Source organism: Dreissena polymorpha, chromosome 7 (genome assembly GCF_020536995.1).
Source record: "Dreissena polymorpha isolate Duluth1 chromosome 7, UMN_Dpol_1.0, whole genome shotgun sequence".
Taxonomy (NCBI): Eukaryota; Metazoa; Mollusca; class Bivalvia; order Myida; family Dreissenidae; genus Dreissena; species Dreissena polymorpha.
In genome coordinates, this window is record NC_068361.1 from 103,626,254 (window position 1) to 103,648,591 (window position 22,338).

Sequence of the window (22,338 nt, forward strand, 5' to 3'; positions counted from 1 at the left end):
AGCACTACACCCCCTCCTTCTTCCTTTAGTGCAGGCCAAGGAGGAAAGCTTGGGACAGGTTCTCCAGTCACCTCTGCTACAATGCGTCCACTCTCCATTAAAGGCCGGAAGAATCCTGCCAAATTTCTTGGGACATGGCCAATGGGTAGACCGGCCACATCTTGAAGTTTTAGCTGCCTCTTTTCATCCGTAATAAGTGAATGCATATGGTCTGGAAAAGTATCTAATTCTGGTAACCATACCAAACTGGCACACTCATCATGAATGTTAGTGTATTCTGGCTGGACTAGTAACTGAGTAGGGGGTGTGGTATTGGGTGGTCTTATTTGGAAAAAATGGTATCCCTTAATAACAGAGTTTCTTAATACCATTTCCTTTTTTGTTGGTGCCAAAACCATGGAATCATCTGGTTTCTGTAATGAAATGGACACAAATTTATAGAGCAAACCATACATACAATATTATGCATATTTACATAGTTGTTATGACAGTGCACTAATACAAGTTATTAAAATATGTACATGGCTAGCCACTTGTACTTTTGATATTTTACATGTAATATTTTAGTATGGTTTAATTATTCTTACTTTAGTGCATAACTATTATATGTTTTCTAAAGAGAATGAAATATAGTCAATGGCATGTATGAATTTGTGTTTTATAATTATCATGTCTAATTTTAATGTACTTTCATTTTGAAAACATGATTATCTCTTCGAAAGTATCTGGACAGTTGATTTTTTTTTTAATCAGCCATCATTTTATTATCACTAACTATAGATTATGATGGACTGCTTATTTCTTCTAAACGCAATCTGGACAGGTGAAAGGCTCATCTTCATCCACACGTTCCGTTAGGCAACCTGCATGTACCCATCCGTCACATTGGTCGCACTGTATCCATAGTTGATTTTCACCTGATGTGATATCTTCCACCCATGTGGTTAGACAAGCTTTACAGAAGTCCTTCGACATACTTGATCCTGTTGTTTCTTCTTGGGGAACAACATTTTCCACTTTTCTTTTTAAGCACCCTTTACCTTTCAAGGGTCCTTTACCTTTCTTAGGATTTGCAGCTGAGCTCCCTTTCTTTTTTTCATTTTTCTTAGAGATTTGGGCTTGTTTTTTCAGGTACGCCGCTTTTGTCTTAATCTCTCTTTCTGTAAATTTGGTAATTTTTTCTAACTGCTTCAGTGACATTGTACGAATACTTTCTGTTGAGGTCAGATTGTCTGGCAAAGTGTTCAACAGTGTTTTCCGGACTGGTTTCAATGTTTCTGGAGCCTTAGGGTAAACAAGAGCTTCTCTTAATACAGGTGAAACCAGACAGGATGAAGTGGATGGCGGTGTGGACAGAAGTGACACGATGTCAGGTGTTACAACTGATGACGTCTGTGTGGCTTGGAATGCAGCATCTGCTAGCATGTGCAGTCCAGTATGATGACCAGATGAACTACTCCCTTGTGAAGATGATGGGGGTTCAGCTGTCTTGTGCACTTTACTGTGCAGTTTCTTATAGACCTCAAAACAGGGTGACTGCGTTTCAATGTCATAGTTTTCCTCTATTCTTGTCCTGTACTTCTTTAGAACTGGTGTGGACAAAGTCTCTTCAAATACCTCTAGAGCACCCTTTGCCTTTTGTTGACCAGGCGAACATTCCATGGGCATGACTTGTGACACTCTTCCAGAAGTTGACGGTTGTTCTTCTGGTTTGGAAGTGAAGAACGTTCTTCCAGGTTTCAGGATTTCATCAGTTATAACAGATGCATATACCGGGTATATACCAGAGGATCGGAATGCATTAATGACTGTTAGCGGTTTGTAGAAATTGAGAAATGCCTCTGTCAATTTCTCGGCAAACACCTCCTTGCCAATCGATCTTCCAGGATTTTCCCTACTGTACTTTCTTGCAACCAAATGCCACTTTGATTTCAATGGCCCGAAGACGCCTTTGTCCATCGGCTGCATCAGGTGGGTGGCATTAGGCACGATCCTGTACAACTCTATCCCCTTGCTCTTTGCATCCATGAACACTTTGTGATCAACATGACTACTGACACTGTCTAGCAACAAGACAACAGGACGATCAGTTCCAGCGTGCTTATCAAAATGGTCAATGAATTTTCCAAATGTGACAGCATCCATCCAACCTTTCTTGGTGTAAGCGATGGCTGATCCCTCAGTAGCTCCATTCAATGGATTGTACGACCTTGGTTTAGGTTCTGGAAATACTAAAAATGGTGGCATTATCTGTCCATTAGCACAACCACAGTACATAACTGTAAGTCTTTCTTTCCCTGCAGTTATGTGGGGCACTGACAAATCTCTCCGAGCAGGACCAATTACCCTTGATTTGTTACTTCCCATATTGAAACCAGTTTCATCTGCATTCCATATACGAGAAGGCTTATCAATGCACTCTTTGTTCACCAGGAAGTTTCTAAATTTCAAATACCAATTGTCAGTGACATCCTTGGTAACTTTTGAGCGCTTCAGCTCAAGTGGAGTTTCTGTGCGAATGTCTATGATATGTGAGTTCCTATTCATGAAAGCAATGTACCAACTGTAACCTGGTCTACCATCAGTGAAAGGCGTTTTCCTTTTCTCCCGTTTTACTACGTCCTGAACAAAATCCAGGAATTCACATGGTCTAAGGCCCATGCCTCTCTGCGCCATCTCACTTAACCATGAGGCCATATTCTCCTCCTCTTCTTTAGTGAAAACAGTAGCTGGACCTTTCACCTTATCTATGTCAGTTTCACCAGAATATCTCCTCTGTAAAAAGCTATATGATAGATTGTATTCACGGGCAGCTTTTCTTAAAGACATACTTTCATTACATACGCTATAAAGGGCTCTCCGTACAGCCATCGTCTTCCTCGGACTCATCCGCTTCCCTTTCAGTTTGTATTTATTGGATACTGCCTTTGCAGATTTCTGTGCAGGGCTGGAGTGCACATGTTGGACAACCTTCTTTTTCTTACAAGGCATCTGAAACCAGAATAAAAACAAGATGTGTTTGTGAAACACTATGTCCCCAATATATTTGACCTTTGACCATGAAGGATGACCTTGACCTTTCAAACTCAAAATGTGGAGTTCCATGCATGAGAAGTTGTTATGAATCTATAGTGTACATTAAATGAGCGATTTTGACCCATATCTTTGACCTTGAAGGATGACCTTCACCTTTCACCGCTCAAAATGTGCAGCTCCATGAGATACACATGCATGCCAGATATGAAGTTGTTATCTTCAATATTGCAAAAGTTATGGCAAATGTTAAAGCTTGACGAAAACCAACAAACCAACAGACAGGGCAAAAACAATATGAGCCCCAGTATAAACTTGGGGGGGGGAATAATAACATTCAATTCATATCAAGAGGTTTGAAACAAACATTCCTATTTTGAGCTTTCCATCTCATGGACCTACAAGACACAAGAAACTTTATTTAACTTTTTTTATAAACAATTAACAATAGCTATCAAAGCCTTTTACAGTTTAAACAATGGGTAATTTGCAATAAAATGTGTCTATGAAAGTCATATATGCCAGAAAATGTCAAAATGTAACGTTGTGAAATCTATATGAAATGCAGAACAGCTCTAATAAGTAGTGTTCAACCTACATTCTGTAATTCAAACATTTGTGAGACGACCCCTCACCTGATGAAACTGACGATTCGCTAAGGGCAAAATTAGATCAATTTACTTTCATGTCAGCAGGCCATTAAACAAGCAACTGATCAGGGAAATAATATGATGGAGGAAAGTGCATACCTTGACCCTGCTTTTAAGCAACAATTTTATTGTTCGCTGAAAATCACCGCCAGGAAACACGAGGTGAACTTCGGCCTTTCAATTTAAAACGAGGCTCTGAATCTGGATCAAAAAGACGCCGTGTTTGCATTTCATCTACCAAGATCAATACACGTTAATTGACAACAACCATTTTTAGTCTGCAAAAGTCAAAATGAAAGACCTCAACGACTGATGCATTATGATTTTAAAAGGCATGCATTAAACAAAAATTCCATTCTGTTGAATATTGTCTGATTCGTTAAGGGCTACGATTCGTTATCGGCGAGTTGACTGTATATTTGTTCTGCAGCTAATTAATTTAGTAAAATTTGCATTGTTAATAAAGGATAAAGTTATCTGTCCGTTCTGTATATGCAGTTAGTAAAGTCGAAGACAAATGGCCGACGACTGTGTTTGCAATAAGAAACTTCATCCAGTTAATACAAATCGAATTGTATTTGCTGAATTTGTTAATACTTTTTTTATTCATCAAGTTTATTTTCAACAATAACTTAAAAAAAAAAGATAATCTGATTTAGAAAAAAAACGAATAAAACATTTCCTTTTTATGTAATGAACCTGAAAACACGTACACGTCTAATTGTTTGTTTTAGTCGCTTATCCACCACTAAACATGTGTGTAATGTAGTGTGCGTATATGTATGTGTACAATTTATGTTTTTATTTTAGTTTAATAATCAATACATATTATAAGAAGGCATCACATTTCTTGTGCACATTATTCGTTTATACATTCTATGTTTTTTCTGATTATAAGACAAATATCCATTAAATAAATTTGAGCGCATGATCAAACTGCACGCGTGTGTACGTAAAAAAATGAAACTACAACAGATCGTTGTATATGTGTCCTCACGTGGTATATCATGCGTTATACAATATACATTACTTTGTTCTTCACGATTGAAATATGTGGATATGTTAGTAATTTACTGAGTTTCAGTTTTCTTTCGACACATTTAAATAATACATTTAAATTTCTATTTGTAAATAAAAAAGTAACCACGATTCTTTTTGATAGAAATACAAAATCAGAATTTGATCAAATCGGGTCTTTTGGAATGGCTTTCTCAAACATTTTATTTGCTGCTGATATAGGTCAGTAAAATGTCGAACCCTTAAAATGTTAACCTGGGTTAGAGACAGCTACGCCGAAAAAAGGCGATTCAACAATGAATCATGCACGCATACAAACCATATGTTCAAAGTATATAGACACATTTCAACCGTGCTATAATTATAACCATGTAAAAGTCGTTTTACGCCTGTTTATTGAGATTACGGAAATGGCAAATATTTAATATAAAAAACAATCTTGCGTCTCCACACATTGAGAACAAGTGTTACCGAATATTCAAGCCTATTCGATGCCTCGTAAGCAACATGGACGTGGACGAAATTTGAGCGTTATGTTTGTGTTTTGATTAAATTTTGATTATTTCTTACATAATAAGCAAGAGATCCTATTTAAACAGGGACCACGCTCTCTCCCTTGGTTATATAACCATTTATTAAGTATCTTCAATGTCACACAGAATTCGCTCCTTATGTACTAAATGCATCAGTCCTAACACATACGTCCGACTTAAAGGCTCTATAAAGGTAACAAATCCAATTATTATGCATATCAACTGGTCTGATTTTTACCGGATTTCAGTTACTCTTGCATAAAAACTGCTAATAAAACAGCTTAGGTACAACGTTGTCAAGAATTATGGAAGATAAACCCGTTTAATAATTGGAAGAAATGTTTACATTTTTGCAACTAACGTGATGTGTAGCCTCAGAGCGGTGACATATGCTAAAATAGCCGAAAGAAAATTCAATTTTAATTCTATTTTAAACAACTTTTAACCAGCAGAAAGTAACTTATTAGATCACTACAAACGTTTTAACCATTTAGAAGAGACCTACTTTGTGGTCGATTCCGAAAAACGTTAAAAATTATCGTTATATTTTTGGTGACCTGAGTCACTTTCACTTTCTCTTTCCAAGTAAACAGCGATGTAAATAAACTGATTGTTTGTAAACACAATTGACTTGGAGGACACTTAATTTTGAGCTCAAAACAAGTTGTTTTGCTTATTTTTTATTGTAATGTCCAATAGCATATATATATATAAATTACGGATCTTAACCTTTATAGAGCCTTTAACGTCTCACGGACCTCATACAGTGTATAGAGAGGAAAACTTATTGATAAGGGGCGACTGAACGTTGTTTTACCCGTTATCTCGTCAGCCATGACATAGTTATAAGTTAACACTATTTTTATTATACGCTATATTAAAAACCATGTGAAGCTCAACCATTGGCACCACGTTTTGTCAGTAAAGTCCTATTTTCCGGGACTCGAAATACACTACGCGTTGCAAGATTTCAAAATAACTACACACACGTGTTAATTTGCGCAATAAGGAGTGTCGCGAAAAAAGGACACATAGCTTAATTCACTGTTTTTGTAATACATGCGCTATGATTTCAAATGTCCAAATACTGCACTAGCACTTGTCTGCTCTCTGTCTCTCTCATGTTAACATCCCTATGCAGGAAAGGCTTTTTGCATTAACTTGGTACACATGTTAACTAAACTCGACTTTGTGTCTCGTACAAGAACCAGGTGTCTCTCGTCAAAGTCCTACTTTGAGGTACTGCGTCAAAATAGATCTATTTATTGAATCGTTTTATTTCATTCTGTAGCTCCCAAATGCATATGGACATTTGGAAATATGTTACCAAATGTATTTTGAATATATCATACTTATGCTTGTAAACGAACAACCAGGCTACGTTTAACACCAATGTTATATTTTAATGACTGTTAGTTACTTTATTTCAAATATAAAAAATGTTATTAGTTTCCATAAATATATTGCGCAATTAACAATCGAACGCTGCGTTAAAATGTAACTTATGTATCATAACTTATATAAAGCTTTCATAGATCAGTCATTCTTCGTAAACACTAGATGCAATTAAATGTCGCTAGTCATTTGCGTGTAGAAAATAGAGTGACCTAAAATAACGATAAGGATAGGTTCCATTTTTGGATGATCGTGACCGCGAGTGACGTCGCTGCTGATTGTACATTACGCTTAAAGAGGTTATATCTTCATACAGTTGTCACGGAACAATATTCAATGGAATGTAATGAAAACACACACTTATAGCTACATGTTTCTTTAAAGATTGGGCAAATAAAATGTTTGACTCAAAATATTCGATAACCATTGTGTCCCAGATGGCGAGACGTAAGTTTTATTTTTTTTATGTAAAGCTTAATAATACTTAATTAAAAATCCCAAGAAGAGATCATTTGAAACGAAATGATTGGAATGGTTTAAATTTCATTTAAAATTAATGTCAGGATCTTCACGTCTTTTTTTAATTTTTGTACAATTTATTAAAATGAGAAAGAAATATTGCGAACACTTGTCGGGAAAGTGATAGTCTGGGTCTGGAAAGGAAAATTAGCATATGCCCGCCTTTGAACCAAATATCGGTATGGAAAAATGACTGGGAAGGCAGAGGTCCGCCTTCCTGTTATGTATGTTGTCGAAAGAAATACACAACATTATTTAAATGTTGTGTTTTTATGATTTCTTCATTTTGATGGTATAATCTTTTTAAATAATATATAATGGTATCTTCTAATTAGTTTTAAAATTCTGGTTAAATGGTATTATTTTAAAAAGTTGCATATTCGGCCATTTGTGTGTGATGTAAATGTACTATTATAGCATGTGTTGGGCGTTAATACGAAGGGAAATATATTTATATGTCTGTTTGTGTGTATACAATCAGTGACCTCGAAAAACTTAGAGATACCGAAGCGCTTGTACTGCGTTTCGTTTTGTGTATGATTTGTTGCTTATTTGCATATATTTTTTAATATTTATGCTTTTTACAATGCATTAAATAAAAATATTAAAATCACATTAAATGTAGCAACATCAAATAAATGTTTATATAACTTGATTGTGGTTTGAATTCCAGAACTCGTCAATACTATTTAGCTCAATCGAACAATTTAAAATAAGGACCACCTTCATCAAAAGCGGATATAATGATATATTTGAATACTATTTTCAGATATTTGGATTGTGCTATTTGCAGCTATTTTAGCACAGGCATGTAAGTGTGTTAGCGATTATAATATATTTCATAAAATATCTAAGACTAATGCAATTTCTTAAACAATTTAATGCAGTAGTATATTAATATATGCCATGACATAAAATACTATTTTAACGTGTATGATGATATGTATTTGAATTTACTTGATCCCCTTTAACATATTTGACAGTAACGAACTAATGCCACATTGTAACCCGCAAACATTCTTTGTCCGTCGCTTTTGAATTTTTGTGAAAAGGGTGTTCGCTTGACTAGCGGGAGTTTAAACCTTTTAGCCCTACAGGGGTCACGCCCAATTACATGCCCAATTGTCTTTTGAGCAGCCAGTTCAATCGAAAGGTATCGATTGCTCTCCTGCTGTTGCCAAGCGTTAATGAAATGTGGACTAAACATGTCTTTCAGTAAACGTGTCTCTAAAGTCAAGCCGTTCGTCCCTTGATCGAGACGGGTGACACTATAATAAATGAACCCTTCACTTATACGCATATGTTGGCGATGCATATGGGTGCTATTAAACAGTGATAAAAACTTTGACGACAATGCCATATCAAGTTACCTTGTTTATACGTTAGTAATAATCAGCTTTTAGCGTGTACTTATTCCTAAATTAGAAATTTGCTCATAGCAAAAAGTAATGCAAACGATGAGTTTTTGTAAATGGTGATATTAATCTGTCGATGTATTGTTTTCAGTTGAAAGTACTTGATACCGATACGTTTGTCCATCCTGTGTTTATGTCACGATAGCTTTGTACTTCGTTAATGCATAATGGAAATGACGCATATTTGGCACAGTACTGATGGCATTAACATCAAAGCACTTGAATCTAGGTTACCAAGTTCATGAACTATGTGTTCTATGACGTGCATATTGTGTGCACCAGAACAGTGACATATGGATGTTCTCGATGATAATTTTACTTGCATTTTGAATAAATGACACTATTTTTTTAAATAAGAATAAGTATCGAAAACCTAATATATTTTAGAATGTTCTTATTAAATTTTAAAATAATTTTGCAGAATTGAGTTATGTCATTGATATGATATGCTGTTTAAAACACCAAACTGTTTTATGTAATTGATTGGTAATGCGATTCATTCTCCGTGGTTGTATTTAAGACGCAAGTTAGTTGTTAATTAAAGCCCAATATTTGGACAAGATAAGCTTTTGATCTGTTGATTTTCAATCATATCGGCCATTACATCTTAAACATGCAAATGTGTTAACATGTTCCTTTAGGTGCCCTTGAATGCTACGACTGTCGAAATGTAACGGATACAAACACCTGCAACCGAACAAGTACATGCTCCGCCAATCAAGTAATTTCATCGTTTTAACGAGAAGTACATTATACATGTCTTTTATTATTGAAATACGAACATATGGTAGTTTGTGAAATAAAATACATTTTCGTAATAGAAAAGTGTCTAAATTTACATGAATTGATCTTTTTCAGTCATGTTTCATGCATGCAGCAACGCTGGTTTCTTCGGAAAGAACATACACTTTGAATTGCAAAGACAATAATGTAAATATGCTCAAACTGCAATTAGACTCCTGTTGACGAAAAACTACACATTGTATATGTTATGCATTCTTGCTCAATTAGAAATAAAAATGAAATTTAATGTTCCGTTATGTATTTCATTTTGTAATTTAATTATGTTATTAACATATAAAAAAAATGTCGACCTCATTTATACGGATTTCCGCTTACGGCGTCAGAATTTAATAGTTATTTCTCTTTTTTTTTCGTGTTTTAAAGCAATGTCACCCAAACAGTTCGTCCAGTCCTTTGATTGGTCGATCTGGTGAGTCCCAAGAATCATCATCTACCAAACGCGATGCTCCGCCTTGTCATGAATGTTGCTCCACGCCCCTGTGCAACAAGGCTCTTTGTAATCACCCGAGGCGTATGTGCACTTCATGTTTACAGTGTTTGTGATTGTAGTCTGATTATTGATGTATAGCATCCTCTTTTAAATCAATTATGGAATTCAATCGACAAAATCATTTTAAAACACATGCAATTATAATAAATTCATACTAACGTATGCTTCAATCTGAATGAATCCAGAAGTCGTATTGAATTTATTCACGTCCCTGTCTAATTGACAAATTTTTATTTAATGATATTTATTATGCTATCATTAGACTGTCAGTGTCGTTTAAATGCTTATAATACATATTCTTTATATTGAGATATTTTGATTCTGAGCAATATTTATCATTTCAATATTTTTTTTACAGCAACTAATTGTGTAGACGATCCGTCGGTCGATTGTGCGAAGCTGGATTCCATCTTCAACGTGTGCGCTGATATTCACAAGGCTAAATTGGTTTGCCCAAGGTTTTGCAACCTCTGTAACGTGGGTAAGGCAATTGGTGATAGTTACATTTTTTTAGCTTGTGATTTCATTTCTGTTTCTCTTCCCCTATTTATAAAATCGATCAATAAAGATCATATATATATATATATATATATATATATATATATATATATATATATATATATATATATATATATATATATATATATATATATATATATATATATATATTTATATATATATTTGTCCAAAAAGTCGATGGAAATTGGAACTGGTGGTCCTCTTGGAGCGGATGTGACGTCACGTGCGCTAACGGAATACAAACCCGTCATCGCTCTTGCACCGATCCTGCACCTAAAAATGGTGGACTCGACTGTTTGGGAACAGGAACTGAGAGTCAGTCGTGCATCATGGAAGCTTGTCCTGGTAAAATAGAACCGGTTATTTCATAAAACATCTTCAACTTTATAACTATTTAAGCGACACAATGGAAATTTTCAGACATTTTCTAAAATGAAAGTTCATTCGCAACGAATTTACGTGCATAACTTGAAATAAAATGTTGATATTACAAAGCAATATATTGCTAAATAGGGAAACCGCAAAAATACAGACTGTAAAATGAGTTCACATGCGTTTAGACAAATATATACATTTCTTAGTTTAATTATTGATATGTACAGTTCACGGGGGCTGGAGTCAGTGGTCGCCATGGGGATCATGCTCAGTCACATGCGATATTGGCATGCAGAGACGCGACAGATCGTGTGACAACCCATATCCGACAAAAAGTGGTGACCATTGTTTTGGGGATTCCAGAGACGACCGAATATGTCTCACTACAGGATGCACGAGTATATACCCGATACGTTTAAATCAGATGCTTACAAGCCATAACAATCATTGTTAATAAAGACATTAGAAATGACGATTGTTCAATATAATAGAACTGCAGACCCGCTTCCTTATTAAAATTAATCGATTCTGATATTATTCATGATTACAATTACTTCTATTTAGATGGAAATTGGTCGGCCTGGGAAAACTGGAGTTCCTGTTCAGCGTTTAATTTAAAATACTGAGTTCGATATTCTGATCATAGTTTTGTTACTTTGGACTTGCAGACGTTAGAAAGACATTTGGTCGATCAAGTAGAACAGGAGACTCGGTTCTGTATTAATATAAATCACATCCGATAGTATGCTTTATTTAAATTACTTCTATTCTTAGACGGACATTGGTCGGCGTGGGAAAACTAGAGTTCCTGTTCTGCGTCGTGTGGCGGAGGGCGTAAAACTAGAAACAGAGCATGCAATAATCCATCACCATCTCTTCTTGGTCGTTACTGTGATGGACCTCCCCAAGATGTTGACGTCTGTAACGTTTCTTCGTGCACAGGTTTGGTTATTGTTCGTCCAGAGTTATATTGCAATATGTTATTTTAATATTAATTGCGTGTGATATTTGACGAAAATAGGGCATTTATATGGAATAAATTAAATATACTGATTTCGAAACTCTGGTAATAGTTTGGTAACATGGGACTTAAAATATCATTATACAAAAGTTTACGCTTTGTTTAAATGTAATAAACTATAAGGTACATGGTTTGCTTTCTGTATTTATCTTATGTATTTCAGGACTTGACATAGTATTTGTTGTTGGTATACCAGCAATCAAAGGATGTGTATATAACAATTCCGACGGAGAATGTCGTGTGGAATTTCGTAATTATATTTCACGCCCAAATGCTCAATTCGATCTTCAAACAGCTACTTTCACGGCAGCCAATTCAGGTTATTATTGGTTTGCATGGACGTTTATCGGCAAATGGTTGTCAGCATATAATAACTTAAAAATGACATGTTATCTGAATAAAAACAACGCTTCATTGTCGACAATTTTGCTAGATAGAATTTAGACTGTGGCAGAGTCTGGTGTACTCATATACATGTATTACCACGACACAGTGAAATTGGAAAAATGTCAATATCACTTCTCCTCGTCTTCCCATCCTGACCCTGTACTCGACATGGAATCCACATTAACTGGCATTTTAATGCATTTTTAGTGTTGGTATTACTTTTAATGATTGTGTCATTATTAATAAACACGTTGGGAAGTGTAGAATGATTTACCTTGCTGTTTATCTTTTCAAAATATTATTTTTATTGAAGGTCATGCAGACACAATTTTTAAAGCTTCAAAATTGACATAAAAACCCATACTTTTGGTAAAACAAATCAATGTGTAAATAACATTTAGATGCCTTCTGTAAAGGACCAACGTTGCACTAGTATATCTTCTCGCCTTTTGATGACCGTGTTATGCAATATTGTCTATGTATTGATGCACTACTTCCAGCTGTTTTATTATTTCAGTACAACGATGTATTATTGTACAACGCTTTTGAACATTAATTTACTTGTCGAAATAAGTGTTAAAGAAAATAAACAAGTTTCAATAATACATTGTAAACCCAAAGCTTTGATTCACGCTTGTATCATGTTTACTATTAGTGTTGCATTGTTGTCATGGATTGCATCGAAATAGGCCCCTTGATTAAACTGTGTATGTTCAACAGAATATCTCCTGATAATGTTTCCAGAGTTAAAAAATCTTATATGTTTGAGGTATTGTTCCATTCACTTTAATTCATGCATTTTTAATTAAGGACTTTACATAAATCAGATTATAATATTATAGCGAAATTTATCGCGTTCTTATTAAAATTTACTCGATAGTGCATTTATTATAGTTTATTAATTGTCGTATGGCATAAGTATGCAAAGAAAGATCATAATTTAAATTCAGAATCCCGCGGCACAGAAGTTAAAAAGTTTCCGTCGCGTTGCAACAATCACCATCGCAAAATCAAATGTGTATTTTCACCAACGCATAGCTGGCGCTTTTAGCTTTTTGATCTGGTTTACCTAATTAAATAAACAGACAGTGCTTATGTTTTAATATTTAAGCAATACAAATACTTCAGCTATGAAAGATCCTATATGTTAATATTTGTTTTTATAAAAATGCATACATCACTTAAATATATAGTTTAACACTCAATATAAATTGAGTTTTATTTGAATTGAATATTGCAAAAGCATCTGGATCATTTAACACCCACTATAGGACACGCACAAAACCTTGTGCGGAGATTGGCTTAATATCTATGTTTTGCACACTGAGTACCTGGGGCGCTACATAAGAAATATCAATGTACGATGTATATAATGGTAAATTATATGACAATACTTTATTAACACAGCGTAGGAAAAGGACTGTTTGAATAAACTTGGCGTCAACCACTGCGTTGTTGAATGCATATATATCAACAGTTCAGAATATGGTATGAAAACGGTTTATTACATATATATTTCATCAAGCGATCGGTAGTGGGTCAATTTAATAAACTATTTAACATATATATTTGTTTAAAACATAATAAGGCTAAAATTATGTACAAAGTCAAGAATTTCGAATCACATTTATATATCTGCAAATGAAAAATGAGTGATGGCACAGATGTGCCATTCGATTATCAAAGAAGGAAAAATTTGCCACTTTTTACGAATACTTGTTCTTTAGAGTCATATTTTATTTAAACTATTTTTTTATAATCTGTGTAAAAACAGTACAGACAAGTGATATATTTTGGGAATGCTAGCTTATCAAATATCAAACGTACTTCAGTGTATTGCGATCTTTAACCAACAAAATTAATCGTAACACGTTAATATTCGCGATACTTTATATGATGTGCCCAAAGTCTTCCGCATAACGCGGTTGTTTTGGTTTTTGTTAGGTTGATGATCTGACAATGCAAGTCCTTCCATGTTATGATTCCTGTTGCTTATGTGTACTCGTTTGCTTTTGCTGTATCTTAAATAAGCAAAGTTAATCTCTATAATTAACTAACAGCTCAAACTGTGACCCATTTATATCGTCTTAAGTGTTAAATGAAAAAACAATCTGAATGTCAGTTTGGGTTACGTTTAGTCACGTTCTTCGTTTCGCAGATATACCTTACAAAGACAAATCGTTGTGAGAAACTGTCGTAAGCGTGCGCACTTAATACTGGAAAGCCGGCCTAACCTTGCCCATTAAAAGATTGAGAAGGTTAACTTACGACTTATATATGAATGGATTACGTTGACTTCGGCAAAATATATATCCGATGGTGGATATACTGTCGATATGCCCCTCTAAACCGTGATAGTAACTATCGACTTTGGTGTCTTGTTTAAAGTAAAAACAATAATTGTTATATTAATTATTATACAATAGTAATAATGTATACCTTAATAAAATCTGGTTAAGATGAAATGGACATTATGGACACGTAACGCACCATAGCAGTATCTTAAATATTTTCATTGTCTGAAAAGTATTATCATCAAGCACATAAACATCCGCCGCCGAATATTATTGATTGTACAAAACCAACAAAAAACAACAAGCAGACGAAACTCGCGTGTACACTACTGGACTATGGTAATAAGACATATACAAAAACTGACAAACAAATCCCAAGTTCTATTAATTAAAGGCATTTAGCCCTTACACGGCCGGTCATCCTAGCAAGACTTGACTCAAAACACCGTAAAACGGTAATGCACATTGATTTCCAAAAAATAATGAAATTCCATACAACATTTTTATAACTCAGTTTTAATCAGTTAAGGGGCCTGAACACTAGAGTTGATCCCTAGAAAAGTTGGAAGGGCACTTCTTCAATATGATGGTAAACATTTAGTTTAAATTTAATTAACCCTAAAACAAAATTAAATGTGAAACATCTCGGAACGAACATATTCAATCAATTAAGGAGTCATAACTCTGGAAGTGCTTAGCCGAACCCGTCGAAACTTCATCTTGCAGTACTGAAGCATGGTACTACACATTTATAAGTTTCATGAAATTTCAGGCGATAAATACAGGCTGAAAACAACTTTCAATCAATGAAAGTGGCATACCTCTCGAGTATCAATGGATCCGGACATAAATTACGCGTGCACCATCGCATTATGATAATAGGCATTGATTGTAAGTTTCTTGAAATTTCATGAAACTGTTACTGACAATCAGCTCTGTTAGAATGGACGGACAAAAAAAATATCCCTCCGCTGTTTGTGGGGAATAAAAAAGCAGATAATAGGAAAGTAAATTACACTTCAATAAAGACATGATTATAAAATAAGTAACGTTTAATCGGTAAACAGCACCATTGAGCAACAGACCATTGCGGTAATTGACAAGATAAACAGCTTGAAACAAAACTAAATTTAACAAGGCACATTTCCTTATGTAAGCCAGCTCCAAAAGCATACGTACGAAAGCAAATTGAATTTACATATTTATACTATCTCAACAACAAATTATAACACTAAAATGAGTGACATATTTAGATACAGGGTGTGTATAACACGCTCCTTTAGTTAAAACTCGTGTAAAGGATGCATGGTATAAATTCCCACGGCAATAAAATATCTGGGCACTAAACGCATAACAAATAAGACAAAAATATTTTTATGTGAATGCATATTTTACGCACGTCGGTTCAATTATTAGACATATATACCATTAGCTTTCAGCTGTACATTTGTGGTCCACAATATTGAGCGTAACGCTGAACCGCGTTTGACTGATGTTGACCTTTTTCCCCCCAAAAATCATAATTAAGAAGAAACATAATAAAAGCAATTAACATTATAAACATCTTAAACTATAACGTAGTGACAATTAACACTTAAAATCAGCGATAAAGAGGCGCAATACTGGTGTTGTAAATCTCACGTTATTGCATAGTGTTTATTTATGTGGCGAGACAGTGAACTGTGATGATAAAGTTTCCACAAACTATACATTAATACACTTTGTCACCTTTTTTGTTCAAGGCGATGCGCTGCTAGGTATCGCTTTGCTGTAAAAAGTATCCCGCTTGTTTAACATTTACAACTGTTTTTTTGCCACATACGCCTTATGTCTTTTAAGGCTGAATCGACTTTTAAATGAGACTGAGCAATTCGTTTAACATTCTGTTATATGTGTTTTAGAGGGTCATTGTAATCAGTTTTATATATTGAAATCCTTTTGCACACATTTCATTATAGTAAGTAAACGCGCCCGAATGTGTCTTCATGTGACGATTGCATCCTACTTTAGTGACAAACACTTTGTTCATATGTTCGCAGTTATAACGTGCACCAAAGTGGGAACGTTTGTGTTCTTGTAAATGTGCTTTTAATTATTATCTTTCTACACACACCATTAAATCAAACTGAGAGTCGATGGGAAGCTTGCTGTGCTGTTTAAAGTTGTGTTTAAGTGTAATCGTGCACCAAGATAATAATAAGAATTTAATATAATTAATTTGATTCTTAACATATGAAAATGATAACATCAGTTGTATCATATAATTATTATATACAGGCTAAATTGACATTGTTTGTAGTATATATATATTTTTTTTAAATGTTCAATTGTTCACACACAGCTACATAATCGCCCACGAAGTGTATAATGGACAACATGATGTAAATATACGTTGGTATTTTCGGACCACTATTTTGGCAAGCATGGAATAACTTTCATATATATTTTGGAAGAGTTTCAGTATGATGAAAAGATATGTCACACACAAGAAAGGTCCATAATGCAACATCGCATTAATGGTACACATAGAAATAAGGAAAGTTTCAATAACTTGGCAGAGTGCTTGAACATCATAAAAAGTTTTGTCTTGCACAAGAACTGGATACATAGGTCCTATATCCATGTTTAACTTGATTACACAATAGCATCTGCACGAATTAAAGTCATATACTTAGATAATAATTGTATACATCATGCACATATTTAAAAAAGGCATAAATAAAAATAGAAGAGGGGTTAAAGTAAACAATGACATGTCAGATTTGCGATAGAATGCATGGTTGCCTAAAACCACATATCTGACCAAAAAAAAATGTGACAATATCCAGACATTAGTATTTGGACAACGAATATACGACTTATAATCCCAAAAAATGATTCAAGGAAACACACTTTCTAACAAATTTGTCAAGAAACGAGCTCTTATGTTTTTAAAATAATGAATATATATATATACAACACTTTTTCGTAACCTTTATGCCAATATATACTGTTTAAAAATTTATACTATACAGAGCTCCAGATAAGGTTTTGTGAAATTCTTATCGTACTACCAGATTTTCAAAAAGAATTCTTAACTCTAAAATTTTATTCCTAACGTTACTACTAAGTTTTCGAAAATAATTCTTAACTTTTCTTAATGACCAAAAAATAAATAATAATGGTTATTCTATGCAACGAATCAAAATAAACATACTAGCAACTTTATTTATACGAGTTCAACAGTGTCTATTCAGTATTACACAATTTTATTTTTCAAATACCTTCATATGCCCGAACTGTGCTTAGATCGCATGCCTTCGATGAATTTTTACATATTTCACAATTAAAACGGGTCTCCCCTTCAATCTGTTCAACAATTAGCCACGGGAATTGTCCCTTCCACTCGTTCAATGTTGTTTTTTTTTGTTTTTTTTTTTAAAGTTTGGACCCGTCGTGTCGCGTTTTTTTTTAGCTTTTCCAACTGTGTCGGCAACTGAACATACAATATCGTAAAAGATCTTTTTTATAATGTCTTGCTTAACATTCAACTTCGACTCACTTTGCGTACAATATGTTAAAAGCGTGTCTTTGCACGCTTTGCAGTTTTTTAGTACTCTCTGGGTGCCGCCATTGTTTTTTGACAGATAGACTGTACAAGCCGCTTTTATTGGAAAAAATGCGCTTTGTAAAACAAACCCGATAACCATTCTATATAAGCACCGAAAAGATCTTTAATGCGCGAAAAGAACTCAATAAAAATTGATACGAACCGATGCAAAAATAATATTCGTAACTTGATTTTGTAATTCTTAATGGTACGTCAAGATTTTAAAATAAATACGTAACAGACTTGAAAATAATTCGTAATTACGAAAATACGACCCTTATCTGGAGCTCTGACTATACCTATTGATAGTTTTGATAAAACTGAAATTGCAAAAAGGGATGAGAAAACCCATTAGCAGAGATTGAATTCAAGTCTTATGACAAATAAATAACATAATAACGCAGAAAACGAACGGTAGAATGCTTATTATTATTATTATTATTATTATTACTATTATTATTATTATTATCATTATTATTATTATTATTATTATTATTATTACTATTTTTATTATTATAATTATTATTATTATTATTATTATTATTATAATAATAATTATTATTATAATAATAATTATTATTATTAGCATTGTTATTATTATTATTTTTATTATTATTATTATATATAACATATCAATACAAATATAACATACTATATAATATCTGTCATTTACTTCTCTAGATATTTTGCCCAATCTGCATTTGAAATTTACAACAAAATATTACTTTCAAATCAAATGCAAGGAAATTTACAATAAAATAATATTCTACATTATAACTTTATGAAGCATTTAATACACTTGCATTCTAGGTAAATTAAAGAATACTTGTCCCTTTCAGATACTTTTCTATTATTGTAAACACACCTTGTTTTCCCGTTACTAACTTCGCCCAGTATCAAATCCGATTGTGCGATAGCGTCCACCACCTGATTCCGCAGCTCATGATTCATTTTATAAATCTAACAGGATGCTTTTTTTTCTAGGATATGGCAATTTGCCATCGTTATTGCTGCATTCGTCTTCTAAGTTGTTATAGTTTTGGTAAACCATGTCTAACAAGTTTGCAAGGTGTTCATTAAAGAGCTCGAGATCATCAAATTTCTCAACAAATTGGTTCAGTTTCCTTACCATCGTGCTGCATCCCGAACACGATGGAACAAATTCAATACCATCAAATCGTTGAATTGTCGACATGCTTGCGTTTCTCTTAATTCCACATTGAACATTGACGAGATTTTGTCTGAAAAAAATCGCACTCGATATAAGGCAATTGTTACTTCATGCATTTTCCAAGCCAAAGGTGGAGCCAAGCAGCTACAATATAGTTTTTAATGTTAATATTGTAAATAATAAATTATTTGAAATACTTATCGGTTTTAAACATATTAAACCAACATATAACAGATGGGGTAATCACGTGAGAAACAAGATGGCGACGTCCATACCGAGGCAGGTATTTTTTGTCGTTTTATACCCTGTATTACTTGTTTATTTATTTATTTTTATCCGCTCACTTTCCAGCCATATTAGGAAGAAAGTTACTGGGTTTTATTTCATAGTAATATTCCATCTATATCTCGACTTTACTCGGTGCAAAATTTCTTAGCCGGATGACCTAATTAGGGCTCCACTAAGAAAATTTGCGGGGAGTAAAGTCGAGATATAAAGCGAATTTACATACGAAATAAACGTTTATCACCTTTTTACTGATATGGCTGGAAAGTGAGCGTAATTAAAAGATTAACAGAAGTAATAAAGGGTATAAAACGGCGAAAAATAACCGTCTCGGTATGGACGTCGCCATCTTAACTATCACGTGATTACCCCCTCTGATATAATATATAAAAATTACCGTTCACGGGATTATACTCTCGATGGAAAACAATTCCATGTACCGTACTCCATTTTATTAAAATCTGGGTTGCGAAATAAAGCTCTAAAATAAAATTTGCTGACAATTGTCAAACGTTTTGATCAACAACACATATTTCACCAGTTTTATTTGCAAATGCTAATGAAAAGGTATATGGTGATGTTATGTACGTATGGCAGAAAAAAAATGTTACTCGCATTTTTCTGACAAATGTGTTAAATGATCACTCTTTCCATATATAATTCGCACTGATAATATATGTGCTAAAGAATACAACGTTCAGTGCTCCAGACAGATTTTAACGCAAAAAAGGTAAATAAGCCCCGATTATCTGTCATTAAAATTATCCTTGTCACAAAAGTTGTCAATGGAAATGTTTATTTAAGAAATAATTCGTGTCCGTTATAATTTGTTGTAGAAAAACCCACGGCCGGTAGTTTAGATGCGTAGGGATTCAATCACTCGTGCTTCGCACTCGTGATTTGAAACCACGCATCTAAACTTCCTGCCGTGGATTATTCGACAACAAACTATAACGTACACGAATTATTTCGATTCTAACACGGTTTTTACTAGAGATTTATACAATGTATCTCATTTTTCTTGTGTACTATTTTATGTGAAGTTCTCTCATAAATACGAACATAGTTTGTTGTCGAATAACCCAAGGCCGGATTTTCTTCTTTGTTTATATGAAATTTGGCACGTGCCCTGTAAGAATGAAAAATGTAAGACTGACGCTGCACAATTAGTGACCATAATTTCAGTGAATGCAACACGAATTAAAGCAATTGAATAACCCAACAACAGCATACCATATTATTTTTCTAAAAGAACTTGTTCACTGATTTTGACATGTTTTGAAGGTTGTCATTAACTGTTTTTAATTGATAAATGTAACTAAATAGCTCCAGTATAAAAAAGAATAAATTTTCAGACAGAATAATGAAATCCAAAAACTGGGCTCGAACCACTGACCCTTTAAGTAAAAGGCAAGCGCTTAATTCACTCGACCATCAATACTCATGAACAAGTCACGCTGCATTATTTTGCAGGTTTTTAAGAGATGCATATAATGGATATTTTAGAGCATGGTTAATGTTCCGTATTACTGTTTGCTCGCTAATATCATAACTTCAACGAAAATTTTGAAAGCTGAAACACTTTTTATCAATTTTGTTTATTTACCAAATTGTAAAACGGTCCCTTTAATACACAATGTAAGGCTAGTATTCCATCTGTCTTTATCCGCATCCACATATCCGCATCCGGAAAAATTGAAAAAGTTGAAATGCACTGCGCTTATTCCATTCATCCGCATCCGCATATCCGCACGCGCAATAGGCGTCCGCAAAAGAACGCTTAAGTTAGCTTTCTTATGCGGATGCGGACAATTTATGGACGGCATTTAGCACGATGAGTGGCTGTCATCTCAAAAATCAACTGACAAACTAGTCGAATTCGTGAAAAATAACACGGAATTATACAACCAACGCAGTTCTGCATATCGGGACTCTGATTTCAATTAAAATGTTTGGAAAAGCATAGCATGGGCACTAGAAGAAGATGTTCCAGGTATTTACAATTTGTATTCTTTTACAGACAGGATGATGATTTGTACTTTATATCTACTTGAATTCACGCCTGTCCTTCATAAAAATCATCATATAATTTTCAGTTTATTATCCATATAATAAAAGATACGTTCGACGTATGCGGATAAATGGAATATAGCGTCCGTATTATGATTTTGCGGATATGGACGCGGATAAGGATGCGGATACGCATGCGGGTAGACGAAATACTGGCCTAAGTGTACAATCAGTGCAAGATTTCGTTTTTTGACCCTAAATAGTTTTCAGTGTGTTTTTCGGAATGTTTACGAACGCGCCATATATGGAGCTCTGACAACAATATAAATTATGGCACAATTGATGATAGGGCACATATAATTAACTATACATCTATAAACTTATATATATATAAGCACACTTTTCTTTTCCAACACAATTAATTAAATTGACTTGATTTCGGAGATGTGTACAAAGAGCAACGAGCGCCAACAATACAGAATGAGCTGTATTCTAAGACGCACAACCTTATATCGAAGTTCTTTATGCGCGGTGTGATACACAACACGGTGATTTATCAATCCAAATATCTATTGCAAACAAATCGTACTTTAAATTTGTATCGCATGTTTGATCAATGTTATTTTACATCTGTGAACCATCGTATACAGTAGTGTGTCATCAATCGCAACGCCGGTAGACCGATCAAGGTAAAGACGATATCTATGGCGTACCATTTGGGTCAAAAGTCAACAAGACCAACTAGGTTAAATGAAAATGTACGTCGACGTACAATATGTACGTCGACGTACATTTTTTTGTACGTCGACGTACAAAATTGTACGTCGACGT

At 34.1% G+C, this 22,338-nt stretch overlaps 2 protein-coding genes across 4 annotated transcripts; one reads left to right on the plus strand and one right to left on the minus strand.

The window, feature by feature from the left end:
- Positions 1-804: 804 nt before the first annotated feature.
- LOC127840091 (uncharacterized) lies at positions 805-4,094 on the minus strand. The gene is made up of 2 exons (XM_052368488.1): positions 3,783-4,094; positions 805-2,991 (listed from the first exon to the last, which is right to left on the minus strand). Exon 2 carries the CDS (start codon positions 2,989-2,991, stop codon positions 805-807), a length of 2,187 nt encoding a protein of 728 aa, XP_052224448.1. The 5' UTR covers positions 3,783-4,094.
- A 2,736-nt stretch (positions 4,095-6,830) lies between these two features.
- Positions 6,831-12,997, plus strand: LOC127838914 (thrombospondin-1-like). 3 transcript variants are annotated; one of them, XM_052367005.1, is made up of 11 exons: positions 6,831-7,075; positions 7,917-7,958; positions 9,204-9,263; positions 9,421-9,492; positions 9,730-9,877; positions 10,215-10,337; positions 10,550-10,720; positions 10,978-11,148; positions 11,315-11,355; positions 11,566-11,692; positions 11,935-12,997. In XM_052367005.1, exons 4-11 carry the CDS (start codon positions 9,430-9,432, stop codon positions 12,213-12,215), a joined length of 1,125 nt encoding a protein of 374 aa, XP_052222965.1. In that variant the 5' UTR covers positions 6,831-7,075; positions 7,917-7,958; positions 9,204-9,263; positions 9,421-9,429; the 3' UTR covers positions 12,216-12,997. The 3 variants fall into 3 exon arrangements, with proteins under 3 accessions (XP_052222965.1, XP_052222964.1, XP_052222968.1); XM_052367004.1 differs by having other exon boundaries at positions 6,834-7,075; positions 9,204-9,283; XM_052367008.1 differs by lacking the exon at positions 11,315-11,355 and having other exon boundaries at positions 6,855-7,075; positions 9,204-9,283; positions 11,525-11,692.
- The last annotated feature ends 9,341 nt before the right edge of the window (positions 12,998-22,338 follow it).

Bases quoted from the DNA above. Each gene is read 5' to 3' on its own strand.
- LOC127840091 (XM_052368488.1), bottom strand. From the start codon at position 2,991: ATGCCTTGTAAGAAAAAGAAGGTTGTCCAACATGTGCACTCCAGCCCT.
- LOC127838914 (XM_052367004.1), top strand. From the start codon at position 7,027: ATGTTTGACTCAAAATATTCGATAACCATTGTGTCCCAGATGGCGAGA. The intron at 10,721-10,977 runs GTAAAATAGAAC...TGATATGTACAG, and splicing joins CATCATGGAAGCTTGTCCTG to TTCACGGGGGCTGGAGTCAG. The intron at 11,693-11,934 runs GTTTGGTTATTG...TATGTATTTCAG, and splicing joins TAACGTTTCTTCGTGCACAG to GACTTGACATAGTATTTGTT.